The sequence below is a fragment of the Pseudorca crassidens genome, chromosome 5 (assembly GCF_039906515.1).
Source record: "Pseudorca crassidens isolate mPseCra1 chromosome 5, mPseCra1.hap1, whole genome shotgun sequence".
In the NCBI taxonomy this organism is placed as follows: Eukaryota; Metazoa; Chordata; class Mammalia; order Artiodactyla; family Delphinidae; genus Pseudorca; species Pseudorca crassidens.
The window spans coordinates 37,048,262-37,063,120 of NC_090300.1; the positions used below are offsets into that span (position 1 = coordinate 37,048,262).

Here is a 14,859-nt window from a genome sequence, read left to right on the forward strand (position 1 = left end):
TAGGTTTAAAGACCAGAAACGAATATCCCCTGATAATTTCACGTCATTTTCTGGATTCAAAGGAGGGGTAGAGTGGGGAAGACAGACGTAGAGGGGCAGTGAGATAGGGCTCGATTCGGGGATCTCTCCGAGGCACGGCGAGGCGGTTCTCTCCCCCGCCGGGTGCGGGCTCCGGGTGGGTGGACTGGCGCCCCCCAGCCCCGCAGGCCCCGAATGACATCAGAGGCTGGGGAGCGCGCAGAGCGCAGGCGCGGGCGGAGAAGAGAGGCGGGAGGGGGGCCGACCAGTGCGGCTTGGGAGAGCGCTCCTCCGCCCTGCGCGCAGTCCCTGCGCCCCGCTCAGCCCGCGCCTCGCTGTTCGCGCCGCGCCTCGGGCGTCCAGAGCGCGCCCCTCGCACCGCATCAAGCGCCGCCCGCGGCAGCCCAGCCCCAGCCTTCCTCCTCCTCCTCTTCTTTCTCCTCCTCCTTCTCCTCCGCCGCCGGACACGCAGCCGCAGGCCGGGGCCGGGACGCAGCTGGGGAGTCAGGGACGCGCGCAGCCAGCCCTTCCCCCTCCGGCTCCCGCACCGCCGGCCGCCTCCCCTCGCCCTCCTCCTCTCCCCTCCCTGCTCCTTCGCTTCTCCTCCTCCTCCTCCTCTCCCAGCCCAGGCTGCCAGCACCATGTCCGCAGGGGGAGATTTTGGGAACCCACTGAGAAAATTCAAGTTGGTGTTCTTGGGGGAGCAGAGTGGTAAGTACCCCGCTTATTCTCTTGGCTTGGCGTCGAGTCGAACCCCCGCCAAATCATCCACCCGATTGGGACCCCGGCCCCGGCTCGAAAAGGCCCCTCGGTGCCTGGGTAGAGGGGAGGTTTGGGGATGAGAAGTCGGGGCCGGCTCGGGCGGGGCCGGGCAGGGGAGGGCCCAAGGGTAAGGGCCGAGGAGACGCTGGGGCCGGAGGTGGGGGTGAGGGTGGGATCTGGGGTGGGGGCTCGGGGTGCGGGTGCAGGTGCGGCGCGGCGGGGAGGCCGGAGGGCGGCGGCTCGCTCAGCGGCGCCGGCCGAGGCGTGAAGGCTCCGGGCTCGCTGGCTCGCTCGCACTGCGGCACCGGCTGCGGGCGACCGCGCAGGTGGCGGGGCGCCGGCGAGGGTCGCGGGGAGGACGGCGCCCCTCTTTGGAGAACGAAACGGGACTGGCGTCTGGCCGCTCCCCACCCCGCGGCACCGGAGGGGTTCCCTGGGGCCCCTGCCCGGAACCGTAATTACGGGCACGTCCAGACCCCAGGGCAGACGGCCGCGGGCGGGGGGAGACCCACAGATGTCTCCTCTGAAAAGAGCGGGTGCAGGTCGTGGGGGAACAGGGCGCCTACCTCCCCTTGCTTACGTCCGACTGGGCACAGAAGGTTCTAGACCTGCTGCCCTTCGCCAGTGTGTATTAGCCCCTATGGGGCTCAGGGATCTGGGCGATGACAGCAAGGGTTCCCCAGTGCGAGGCAGATTTGGGGGATGGTACGGGGCGCCTCACACCAAGAGCCGTGACGCCCGGGGCTGGGCAGAGAAAGGACCAGGCGACACGCCCTGCCTGGCTTCCCAGCACCCCTCCCGAGAGCGTTGGCGGTGGATTCTTCCCACCCCCCAGCTCACCGCCCTTCTTGGGGGAGGGGAGGTCACCGTGGCAGCGGGCCAGGGGCCGGGGAGAGGAGGAGACAAATGGCTTACGTACTGCCCAGCAGCCTCCCCAGGGAAAGCATCTCTGAAATCCAGGTTAGTCGCGAGGTGGGAAGACCAGGTTGAGGAGCATGGACCCTCTGACACTTGTAGGAAGGAGTGGTTTTTCAGAGCATCCCTCCAGAGGCCTCCCACCTGGGGCTGCAGGGAGACCAGCTGGGCCCTGACCAGCTCTGCTGTGGGAGCAGGACCAGCAGCTCTAGCTCTACAGACCAGTCCCGTTCACCTGGCTTGGTGCCTGTCTATACAAGGGGCCAAGACACACACAACCTTGGGAGGCCCTGGTGGGCTCCGGGAGCAGTGCTGCTGTGATGTGTGTGCCTATGGGTTGTGGAGGTCACACACCTGCCTGCTGCTGCTGCTCATTACAGCTCAGAGAAGGGTGTCAAAAGGTGGTCGAGTTCTGACATGGGTTTTGGGGCCAGGCTGGGCGTTTCAGAACAAAATCAACTCAGGCAGCCAGCCCTGTGTCCTGGACTCTGAGTTTCTGATCTTAGTAGATTCCAGTTTCACAAAACTAACTTTTCCTTGTGCCTAAAGGGATTTGGGGGGTGGGGGTGGTCTTCACATCCCAGTGCTAGTCTTAGCGGGCCTAGAGCCCTGGGAGTTGAATTCTTAGCTGTGTTCCCTTGAGCAGATTTCAAGCCTCTCTGAGCCTTAGTTTCTGTCTCTGTAAGATGGTTGCCTAAGGGCAGTTCTCTTACCCCTTCATGTTTCCTCAGTGTCTCCCAAAGGGCCTGGACCATGGGAGGTTCCCAACAAACACTTGTTTATTCCAAGTCTGAACATGCTTCAGCAAAGGACCAGGGGTTTGATGAGGAGAATGGTGTGTTTGAGGTAAAACTTTGGGCTCCCACTGAATCTCTGATGGGCTGAGGCCCCTACTGAGCCCTGCAAACCGCCTTTGCCCCTAAAATCACAGAAATGAGACCTGAAGGCCTCAGAGAGTGAGCCCCCACCTCTCCAGCATGTTTATATGGGAAGTTCCAGCCCCAGGGATGGGGTGTCGACCCAGAGTCCTATTGTGAGTTGTTAACCCTTCTGGGACTGGAACCACATCTCCTGTTCCCAGTCACTAACATGCCGTTGGGAAATAAGGTGACCTTGAATTGGGGAAGCCAAGAATTGGGGAGCTTTCCTGATAGGGGGTTAGGGTTGCCATACTCTGGCCAGGCTTGTGGCTATGTTGGGTGACCTGGTGGAGATACCGGGCTAGTTGGTTGGGAGCTTGCTTTCTGGGCCCTTTGAACATGGTCATTAGGGAAAAAGGCACTGCCATCAGTGCCACTGGCTATTAGCCACTCTGGTCCCTTCTGGCAGGGAGCCCTAGGACCCTGAAAGGCCTCCTCCCACTTTGTTGTGTCATTAGTGGGTTGTTTACCTTCAATTTTACAGAGCTTTTGGGATCCCTGAGTTAGGCAGGAGACATGGGCATCTCTGAGCCTGGTGGGACAGAGGAATTGCCACCGCAGCCATGGCTTCCATCTTGCCCACATGCACTTTTACATGTGTTGGTCCTTTGTGCCCGCATCCTCTACAGCCTGTGTGGTGGAGGGAATTCTGAGTTCCCACTGAATTCTGGCCATCACCTCCACCCTGGGTCTCCCTCCCTGTGTGACCTTGGAGGTACCTCCCCTTCTGTACTCAGGGAACTTGGGTCAGCTGAGCACAGCAGGGACTTCTAGAACAGCATGGGCTGGCCTGTATGAGCTGAGTCCCCTGGAAAGGAGCCAGGGGAAGGAGATGGCCTTCTCCTGTTCCCTGTGCCTGGCTTACTGGTAGCATCTCTCTAGGCCAGTGGGCGAGGACAGCTGGATCCCAGAGAGGAGTGCCCGGCCTGGAGCCCAGTGATGAGGAGGGTGCCCAGGACCAGATAATCCCAGGGGCATCGGGCCTTCAGAGATTCCAGGGATCTGGTTTGGGTGGGAAGCCTTGAGGAGCCAATCTGGAGAGAATACCTCTAGCCCATGAGAGAGTACCACCTCCTAGCAGCCGAATGATTGCCTTACTGTGGAGCATGGAATACAGGCTGGCCAGTATCAGCCTGGCAGGGGGAGGGATTGTGGAGAGGTTGCTGTGGACCCAGGATGAAGGATTTCCTTGCAGTGTGGAGGCTGTGCAATCCTGCTGGGGCTCAGATGGCTCTCTGGGCCTGCTGGCCGTGCCCTTGTGCTGATGGCAGTGGAGGGTGAAAGAGGGGGTGATGCACACCAGTCCCGACTTGGGCACTTGGTGGCATCCAGAGAAGGCAGGCATGAGCAGATATCTGAGGAAGGAGCTCGACCTGGGGGACACAGCCCTCCTCCTGAGTTCTGATGGCGTTCTGTGGGGCTCCAGCTTCACGCGGGGCTTCTCCGAGTGTGTGTGGCAGGGAGGGGGAAGTGGGCTGTGTCTGCTGCACTCTGGCCTCTGCTCACCTCCCTTCCCTGAGACTCCTCCAGCCGGAGCAGGAAGATTGATGGACACAAGTTTGGTCTCCTTCCCCAGGCTGAGGCCAGTAGGCCAGCTTCTCCCTGTGACCAGCCACCTTCCTGTCCTTCCCTGGCAGTTGTGTTGCTGGAGGTGCCATCCATGCCGAGCACGATGTGAGTGGCATCCCTGGACTCATGCAGCATAGTGACCCAGCAGGCAGCTTTGGTTGTTTTCTCATTTGTTCAACCATCCCTCTCTCCCTCCCCCATCCGCCTCTCTCACTTCCTCCTCCCAGCATCCGTTTATTCATTCAGTCAGATCTTTGAGTGTATCCCTGCCTCGTGGAACTTATAGTCCACTGGGGAGCACAGACATCTGCAGATATAATTACAGTAAAGGTCTGCGAGGGCCGTGACGAGGGAGGAACAGCTGCTGCAGAAGCACATAGCAGGGCGTCCTGCCCACCTATGGGGGCAGGTGTCAGAGGCGCCTTCTAAAGGCGTCAGAGGGGGAGACGCTTCTATAGGCAGCATGCTGGTACTCCTTCTTTGGGCTGAGTGCGGGGAGTAGGTCTTGCAAGGGGCCCACCCTCTCCAGGGAGTTTTTCCTGCTCTTCTCCCTCCTGCATTGAGGAAGTGCGTGGGGTAGAGAGCAGGACAAGGGTGGAGAGCAGGACAAGGACAAGGAGAGCAGGACAAGTAGCAACTGATGAGAGGGAAGGGCTGCCCCTCCACTTTCATCCCTGTCCTCACTGCCAGGAGGGTCCTGCCTGACCCCTGCCTCCCCGCAACCCACACTGCTGCAGCCCCACAGGGAGCCCACCGCTGGCTTGGTGGTTGTGCCTGAAGCCCATCCCAGAAGTGGACTCCTCCCAGATCTGCTGGCCCTGCTGTGCCCAGCCTAGCTGGGCACTCACCATGGTGGAGCTTTGTTTTTTTCTGAACATTTTTAGAAACAATCACATGCTGCCCCAAGACCTCTGTTGTCTTGGTTCCTCAGGATTTTAAAATGCTTATTAACTTCTTTTAGGTACAGAAACCCTAACTGAATTTTAAGCCCCTTAAGGGCAAATTTCAGCACCTTAAGGTGACTAGTCATCTTAGTCATCCTACCCCCCTCTCCGCCTGCAGGAGTTTTGTGCTCATTAAATATCTCATTTGAAAATGATGAGAGATCTTTGCTGTGTGGGATTTGCTGATGGCCCATCAGTAGATTGAAAGCGACAGGAGTCAAGGCCGCTTTGGAATAGGATTCTTCATCCTGACACCTGCCGCTTTCTCAAGCCAGAGGATTTTTATCTGCAACACTTACAGAGTCCTTCATAGAGGATTGGCTCATTTAGCCTTGGTCATGCCCACCTCACCGTTCATCTCACGGAAGCTGAATTTCTCAGGGCACCCCCATCTCCACCATCTCTGCAGAACTTTGAGAAGCAGCAAGGCCACCAGAGGTGGGGCGGAAGGGACACATCCAGACCTGGCAGAGCTCACTTTGAGATCTGAAGTGAATCACCCAGTGTCTCTGTGCCTCAGCTTCTTGGTCCTGCTTTCTCTCTTCCCAATTTTTCTCCCTGCCTCAGTGGCTGGAATGAGAGAGGGAACCTTGGATGTCAGGTGCAGGCCCGGACCTTTGCTTTATTTGTTTAAAGAACTGGGTGTAAGGTCAGACAGACAGACACCAAGATGAGAATTAACCTGTACTTGGTATAAGAGAAAAGTGGCACCCTCAGTGCTGATGATAGATGCTCGAGAACTCGCCAGAAGACAAAAAAGAAACTGTGAGAACACGTTCTGGTGGTGCAGGTGTAACAGTAATTACCATCGTTTGCATGGTCTGATTATCATTATCATTTGCAGCCTCCAAATTATAATGAATACCATTAAAATATAACAAAATAACCTCATTGTCCTTTCGTTACTTATTAAATCCCTAAAATCAGCCCATGAATATTTATCCTTATAGGTGTTGCCTTGACATTGCAAGCTCGCCCAGGGCAGGCCTGAGGGTGCTACCATCTGTGTCCCATCCAGGCTGCAAAGTGTTCCTGTCCTCCCCAACCATTCTTCCACTGTTGCAGAATGAATGAGCCTTTGAATGTGCAGGGCTTTCTGGTCTCAGTGTAAATCATTTAGAGAAACTGATGGACAGACCCGTTGGGGAGGGTGAGGAAAGGTTAGGTGGAACAGCAAAATTCATAATCATGGGGGGTGGACTACTGTACTGGGCATTTCCTCCACTGTCTGTCTGTGTATCTGTCTGTCATCCTTTTCCATCTCTCACCACAGAGAAGATGGGGGAGGTTGCCAGGGAGAAGTACTTGACGCACCCTGAGATGAGCAGCTTTTGTGAGAGCTCAAAAGACAGGCTGCCGGGAAATGGGGCTGCAGGCAGGGCTGGGCACTTAAGCCCTGAGGGGACCGCGATGATGAGGAAGCCAGTCTCTGCTTCCTGGAACAGGGCAGGAAAGGATGCAGATTCCTAACGCCTGAGGACTCCTAAGAGAGCTTCTTTACTGAACTTGAAATTTCCAATTCCCTTTTTTATTTCGGTAACTTTGGCCCTGAACTAAGTGGGATCTTTTTTAAAAAGTAAATTTTCACAACCGTGAATATGTTATCGTTTTTAGTAAAATGATTTATTTTCAGTAGAAAAGCATATTTATCCTGGTCTCCTGGTAACAAGGCAGGTGGGAGCCTGAGTGACTCCGCCAGGTGCCTCCTGTTCCCTGGGGGGTGACATACCCAATGGACAGACCAGGGTTCAGGAGAAAACAGATGATGCCTTACCCCTGAGGGCAGAGTGGAGCCTTTACAGTAAAGGTTACCTCTATAAAAGGCATTAAAAGAGTGGCAGCCTGGAGCCCCAGCAGGACGGGCGAGGGAGGAAGACTTCATTTGGGTGCGCTCTGTGCTGGAGACCACAGCTTTCCTCCAGGGTCTGGGCAGTTGGGGGATGGGCTTGTTGCTTTAGTGGGGTTTCCCTCGAGAAAGGGGTTTCCAGTATTGGGATGACTGGCTCACCCATTTCCCCCTGTGGCTGGAGATGAGGTGAGGGCAGGTCACAGAGGCTGGCTCAGCCAGGTTCTAGCTGAGAACTCATTACTCAGAAGGGAAGAACCAGTCACACTGAGAAGCTGGTTCCTACCTTCTCTGGGGGTAGTCCTTCCTCTGGCCTCATTCTCCCTCCAGGCCTGGAGATATCAGGGCCCTGGAGACCCTGATTCTGTCTAGGGTCTGCCACCAGCTGGCCATGTGGTTGGATTAGCCCCAGCCCACCTTTCACTTTCTCAATGTGTCCCTGGAGGCTAGTGAACTTGGTGATCACTAGGGCCAGTGGAGCTCGAAGTGGTTCTATAATTCAGCACCAGCTTAGAGTATGACGCCAAGCCAGTAACACTCCCAGCCTGGGCACGGCACGGGTCAGAGGGGCTGCAGGGATGAATGAATGGGATCAGGGCCTCTGCCAACTCTTTCCCCTGGAACTGCCCTGGGCTCCAGTGCAGGGTCCTCTCCAGTCTGCCATCTCTTCTCTTGGCCAACATTCTAGGCCCACCTACCTGGGCCCAGCCTTACCTACTGTGCCCTCGGGGTGCTTTGATTCATCCCTTCTGATGATGTGTTTGGCTCAGGTTGCCAGGCAACAGGGATGGAGCTGTTTTGCCCTTCCTGCCGACAGGCATTTATCTCATACAGAGGACAGCAGAATGGGTGACAGCTCCCAGGTACTCCTACTCCGGGACACTTCCTTCTGTAGCCACGTGGGTGGGTGGTAAGTGGGGAGGGCTGGGAAGGGACCAGAGCCAAGAGGGATATGCGGTGTCCCCAGTAGACCAGTCCCAGCTCCTACTCCAGCCCCATCACCAACGGCATCCTCTTGAGCCCTGGGCTTCCACCCCAGCCTGGCCCTCTCTGTCTGGGTGTTGGGATGTAACACCCAGACAGACAGGGGCCTCAAAAATGAGGACCCCCGGTGCTCATTTCCCTCCAAGACAGTAGGGTCTTTATGACCTTGTTGGACTTCCAAGATGTGTCTAATACATCAATATGTGGCACATGCTAAATGCTCCAGTAAGAGGTAATTTTGTTGGTGAAATAGTGACGGCACCCCCCCTCCCCGCCTGCTCGTAGATGTATGAGGGGAGGAGAAGTAGGGGTGCAAGGTTTGGAGAATCACTGATGGACCGTTTTTGTGTAGTGAGCTGCAGGGCAGCGTTCTTGTGATCTGACAGGTAGAGCTGCTTATCACTTTTGTAGATGAGGGAAGTGAGGCTCTGAGAGGCGAAGACGTTTACACAGGGTGCTGGACCCAGAAGCTGCTACTGCTGAGCTGGGAAGGACCCCCGGGTCTCTGACTCACTGGCCGGCGTTTTCCCTGCTGCCTGGCCTGGCAGGGAGGGGGACAGACTCACCCTGACCGCCTGTGGCCCCACAGCTGCTCACAAGCAGAGCACCTCAAGTTCACTGCCACTGTCCTTCCCTGAGGACACGGCCCAGGGACTGCAGGCTGGAGGGTCTGCGGTGTTGTGAGTGGGACAGTTCTTGGACCTCAGCCAGTGTTGATGTGAGTGTTAACTACACAAGCAAGGCTGTGGGTGTGGTCTGCTGGGGAATCAGGGGAGGCTTCCCGGAGGAGGTGGTGCACAGTGAGCAGGAATTCACTGGCAGATGAGGGAGGCATCACGAGCAGAGTGCCCAGCTGTGCCAAGGCTGAGGGCTGTGATGGGCATGGGCCTTCTAGGGAATTGGGTATCCTTCATGTGGCTGGGCTCTGGTGTGGTTGGGGGAACGTGCTGGGAGGAGTTGCACCTGGGGAAGCAGGGTCAGGCCACACACAGGAGTCTGGGTCTTCCCTGCAGGCAGCTGGGACCCAATAGGGGGCTTCAACCAAGGAGGGACATGCTTATGGGTTAGAAGACAAGGCTATGGCCCACTTGCAGGCAGGAGATCCAGGTGGCCTGACCCAGGCCGGCTGGGAACATTCAGAGGATGGAATTTAGAGGAGGCCTTGTGACAGGTATCAGCTTGAGCTTCCTTCCAGCCCTGAAGTTCACCTCTGCTGCGGATGTATATTTTCTTGATTCTTTCTCTGTTGACTGAGGACTCAGGAACAATGAAGGGTTGTAGAGGAGGGACTTTTGTCCTTCTCTGCAAGACCACACTGTCCCCAGATGTACCCAAACTGGCTGCCTTAAGCTCCTCTGCCCTTCCAGCCTCCACAGTGCCCTGGGTGCTCTGGGACTGCTGGCGGCCCTTCCAGGCTCTTCCCGTCCGCCAGCTGCTCAGGGCGGGTGTATACCTGGAGAGGAGCGGGCCGCTGGGTGTGCGAGCTCCTGCCTCCTGTGCAGCCTCCTGCCACTGCCTCCCTTGCTGGGCTTCTCTTCCAGCGGACACCTGACTCCCTTCCTGTGCTTTCTTCCATAGATTCCCTTGCTCTTCTCTGCCAGCTTCCAGCTTCCCAACCAGCTCAGGCGTCCCTGAGGACTTGAGGGAGGACTGTGTGGGGAAGAGCTTCCCTCCCCGCCTTGGAAACAGAAACCTAGTCTTAAGCTGGCTGTGCAAAAGGCAAAGGGTGGGAGCCAGGGAGCTGGCATGGAGACAGGGGGCTGCCTTCCTGAACCCGGCCCCCACCTGCAGGCCCGCTCACGGTCTGATGGTCTGTCCTCAAGGCCTGAAACGCCACCCTCCAAAGCCCTGGTAACCTCTGTTCCCTGCCCCTCGTGTCTTCCACCCATGGAGGTTACTGAGCCCCACCTGGGCATTCCTTTGCCAGTGTAGCTGGTAGGGGGAGAATACCCAAATTATGCATCGTCAGCGGTCACAGCACATTTCAGTGGCCCCTGTGGGCAGGGCCACGTTAATGGTCTGCGAGATCAGAGCGGGTAAGGAGACCTGTGCCCTCGGTTGGTGCTCAGCAGAGGTGTCGCCCCTGCCCAGAGTTGCTGGACTAGAGAAAACGGCCTGGAAGCTGGCCGCAAGCAGCTCAGCCCAGCTTTGACCTGTTTGAAACCCCGCTGGGTACCCCCGTTGCCCCCATCCCGGGGCAGAAGCAGGACCAAGAGACACATCCCTGGTTCGGGACTGCAGAGCTGCGAGTGTGACCTCCACATGGGCGTCAGGTCCCTCTGGGGGCGGCGTGCGGATTCCGAGAGAGGTAGAGAAAATGTTCTGACCCTGTTGACGAGCGGGGAATAAACATCACACAGACTGAAGAGGATAAAGTGAAGCATTCAAACTCACATTTCTTGTGTATTTCCCCATCCAGTGAAGGATGGGGGGTGGGGAGTCGGGAAGTGCAGGGAAGAGAGGGCCATGGAGGCACTGAGGGGAGGCCCCCCCACCAGACACAGGTGCCGGAGCGCACCTTCACAGGCCTGCTGGCCGCCACGTGCTGCGGCCTTGGGAAAGCCCGGGTGGCATAAGGCTCTAGGCAATGGTGCTGTCCGTCCTGGGGCCCTAACCAAATAGAATTAAAGGGTCCTGTGGAGGCACTGATTCCGGTTGGGGCACAGGGGTGACGGGACTAATTCTGTTTTCACGTGGAGGATGAGCTGAGGGCTGGGGGCTGCTGCTGTGAGGAGGCCGACGACCCTCGGCCAGGCAGAGCAGGAGTGGAGAGAAGGGCTCTCACCTCGGCCCCGGGAGATGAGGGAGGGCATTCTTCAGCTCCACGGCCCCAGTGCTGGGACACCGGGCTTCCATGAGCAGACTGAGCCTCGTCTCTCCCTCCCCAAGGCCAGTTGGCTCTGCCCCCCTGGGACCCTGCAGTTCCCAGACTGGGCTGCTGCAAGTAGGGTCAAGCCTTGGGGCCAGGAGATTATTTGGTTCTGCTCTTCTCTGTGTAGAGAGCGCCTCTGAGAAGGGTTTATTTTTAGGGGGAAAAAAAAGCCACTCTCAGATTAGCCACTTATTTTAGGGATATTAGCAGATCCTACTTGTAGCACCAGGATCCGGAAATTCTCCCCTGACTCTAATCCATCACTCCCCCACATCCAGCCAAAGCACTGCCGGCTGCTGCCCACGTCAGAATGTGAAATGCAGGCCTGGAAAGTTGCCTTGCCAGCCCACCCACCCTGGTTCTCTCCCACCTGCGTCAGAAGAGGGCAGAACCCCAGGTGTTGGGCCAGAAGAGCCAGCTCCTCCCCTTTCTCCGTCATGCAGCCAAAGGGTCATCTAAGCCAGAGTTCTGGTCTGGACAGCAATGTCCACTCATCTGTCCACCTCACCTCGGGGGGCTGGAAGTGCTGTGGGAAATGTATGGTGAGGTAGTCACAGCCCCTGCCCACCACAGCCTCCGTGCAGGGCAGCTGAGGGCTTCAGTCCTAAACAGAGAGACCTGCGAGGTTCTGCAGCAGGTGACCAGCCACTAACACCGCCGCAGGAGAGGAGGCGGGGGCTGAGGGAAGAGTAGAGGGGGCATCTTTTAGGAATGTGAGATGGTTTGACAGATACAACCTAAGGTGACCCTGAATGAGTCACCCCCTTGCCTAGTCCCTTCCCCTTGAATGCAGATGGAACCCAACACTTGCTTCTAGCCAGTGTGGTATGGCAAAGATGATGGGCTGTCACTCCCACGATTGTTTCTCTAAAAGACTCCTCTGCTGGCCTTGAAGGCGTGAGCTGCCATGTGGTGAGAGGGCAGTGAGGGGTCATGTGGTGAGGAACTGTGGGTGGCCTCTAGGGGAAAAGCAGCCCCTGGCCAGTAGCCCCCAAGAAGATGGAGACTCAGTCCTCCAGTCACGAGGGACTGAATTTGGTCAGCCACCACAGACAGGAGCTTGAAAGAGGACCCCGAGCTCCAGAAAGAAACGTAGCCCAGCCAATACCATGATTGTAGCCTTGTGAGACTGCGAACAGAGGTTCCGGGAAAGCCGTGCACAGACTCCTGCCCCAGGGGAATGTGATATAATAAATGTATGTTGTTTTGATCCTCTAACTTTGTGGTATTTGTTACACAGCAACAAATAACTAATACAGATGGGGTGAAGATTTTTCCAGGGAAGACACACCTTAGAGATGTCCTCCTTTTGCAGACAAGGAGTTGGAGCTTCCATGAGGAACTATGACCTGCTCCTGGTTAAGCAGCTGGCTGGGGCCATGGGAGGAGGGAGGCCCTCCTCCAGGGAGGCCCCGGGAGTCGAGTCCTAGTTCTTGCTCTGCTACTTCTCTCCCTTTGTGCAGCTTTGAGCAAACCCTCCTGCTTCCTGGGCCTCCAGTTTTTCCTCTGTTACGTGAAGGACTGGATCTGATGATCTCTAGGTGACTTCTTGCCATGACTTGACATTCTGAGGCCACTCTGATCTGTGATCCTTCTAGAAGCCAGGCCTCAGGGCCTTTGTGAGTTTTAATCTCTGCTGCTCCTCCCATGTTGTGTTTCCACTGTGGCTTCAGGAGGCATGATCTTCCTGTCCTGGGCATACTTCTATAAGCCTGATGGGTTCAGGCAAACCTCTGAAGTGGAGCTCTTGGCTGTGCACCAGGAGTTACTATCTGGCCGTGACCCTGGGGTCATGTGATCCTGGGCAAGCGGCCCCTCTTCTCTGACCTCACATCTCCTAGCTCAGTGAGAGGCTTGGACAGAATTAGTTCCAGAGTCCTCTATGGCTCACACCCTCTGGGGTGCTGCTTTGGAGAAGGGCTCCTTAAGGACCTGGAGCTTGTGGGATGGGACAAGTGAGCCTGGATACATCTTCTTGGTACCCAGGCGTCCAAGTCCAGGGGCAGACCTGAATATACGCCCAGTTTCTTGTTCCCCAGCCTGGCCCTCCGGCCACCCCAGTGCCTGGCCAGCAGTCATCTCTGGTCCACAAGGGCTGGAGACAAAGAATCCTCCTTGCCTGCTGGGTGGTCCTGTGCTCACTCTCAGGCCCAGGGGTCCGGAGATCTAGAGTGCATCTTCCACCCCCGAAACAATGGTCCTTGTCTCTAAACTTCACCTGGAAGGCCATCCGTACTCTCCAGGTGAATCTTGAGCAAGTGCCCTTGAGCCCATCCTGAGGGCAGGAGGGGTCTTCTTTCTAGTGACTGAATGGGGAGGTCTCCACATCCACTCTTCCCTCACCAGCTGGCTCTGGACATGCAGGGGCTGGGATTGTGCCCATTTCCTCTTTGGCAAAGCAGCAAGGTGCACAGAGTGAGCAGGCTGTGTGAGGGTATGCAGGGACAGGAGGGGGCGCTGGGCCCCCACAAGTGCGGGAGCAGCTCCCTGTGCTCGGGGAGGCCTTGGAGTCAGCACCCTTGGTCAGCGCCAGCCCAGGGTTCCTCTGAAGGATGCCATGCCTCCAGCAGCCTGTGACCTTGAGGCCACCTTCCACCTGACCGGGCAAGCTTGATCTCATGGCCAGGCAACAGCTGGGCCCCCTTGGATGGGGGCTGTGGGTCCACTGTCACAAGGCCCCTCTGACTGGACCTCAGCTGATAATCTGGAAAACACAAGCCATGGCTCTCAGCGCTCTGTCTACACATTGTCACTGCCCCACTGTCCTCTCCCTGTGAATGAGGCTTTTAATAGCAATGCCACCAGCAGTTTGCCTTAGGAAGAGAAGTATAAATGTGAGCATGTACGTATATTACTTTGCCAACCTCCATGCTGTGGATGAACCAAGAGTTCCTCTCAGTTTAATAAACTACCAAATTGCATTAACACCAGCCTTGTCAAAAGATCAGCTGGTGGTGGGAATTTAGCATGTGTTTCTTCCTTCTCTCAAACGTACATATCCTCACTATGGTTGAATTCTTCACAGCACCCATGCAGCTACTCAGACATGTGACACGATTGGCCAGCGTAGGGTCGGACTAGAGTTGGGCTGAGCCTCAAGCCAATTGGAATGGAGTGCATCCTGCCCATCCAGGTCTGGCTGTCCAGGGAAGCCAAGCCAGAGTGTGTGCACTGCAGGCGGGAGCTCCTGTTCTAGCTGGGGGTGGAGAGTGGCTAGCACTCAAAGCTAGCAGGTGCTGCTACTGCTGTTGGGACCTGGAGGGGAGACCCAGCACCTCTTTGAAGCTGAGAAGAGTGTTCAAGATGACTCAGTGAGGTAGAGAGGGTCCAGACAGTGGGTGAGCTGGCCATGGTGGGGAGGAACTCTGCAGCCCACATGAGCCGTGTGCTCAGGCTCAAGTGGTTTTCAAGAAATCCTGAAGACGTCATCCTTGATGAGGTTCTCAGTTTCGTAGCTAAGACACCAGGGGTACTAGAGAGTCCCCCCCCCCCCACCAGGGCTTCTGGTGCTTGCTGGGTTGAGAGAGAGAGAGAGAGAGAGAGAGTGTGTGTGTGTGTGTGTGTTTGCATGCATCTAAGTGAGCATGAGCTCACTTAGATAGCATAAGGCTCTAGGTGGTTATGCCAAGGTTCTGCCCACCGAGCTGTCCTGTCCAGGCTTACTCCATCTCCTGGCCTGTGGTTAGAAGGGCTCACAGCAGTTCCCCAGTGCCCAGCTAGGTCCCTGTTCTTGGTGAAGACTGTTGATGCCAAGTACAGTTATATTCTATTTCCTTAGGAAAATTTCACGTTGACCACAATGTTTAATCAGAACAAGCCATTTCCTGAATGTGTGCAGAATCTGAGACAGGGATATAACATACATATGTGTGTGTGTGCATAATTTTAAAAATCGTCATATTTCGTTTTTTCCTTTAACTTTTTATTTTGACGTAAGTTTAGGCTTATAGAAAGTTGTAAGACTAGTATGAAGGCTTCTCACATGCCTTCCACCCAGAATGTTAACATTTTACTGCTCCTGTGGGATTC

The 14,859-nt window shown here is 56.3% G+C and overlaps 1 protein-coding gene across 1 annotated transcript in view; it reads left to right on the plus strand.

Annotated features, from left to right (window-relative positions):
• Positions 1-440: 440 nt before the first annotated feature.
• RAB6B (RAB6B, member RAS oncogene family) overlaps positions 441-14,859 on the plus strand; it is a 58,700-nt gene continuing 44,281 nt past the window's right edge. Inside the window, exon 1 of the mRNA XM_067737770.1 lies at positions 441-729. Within this exon, the coding sequence (XP_067593871.1) occupies positions 660-729 (70 nt within the window). The 5' untranslated portion in view covers positions 441-659. The remainder of the gene's footprint in view (positions 730-14,859) is intronic.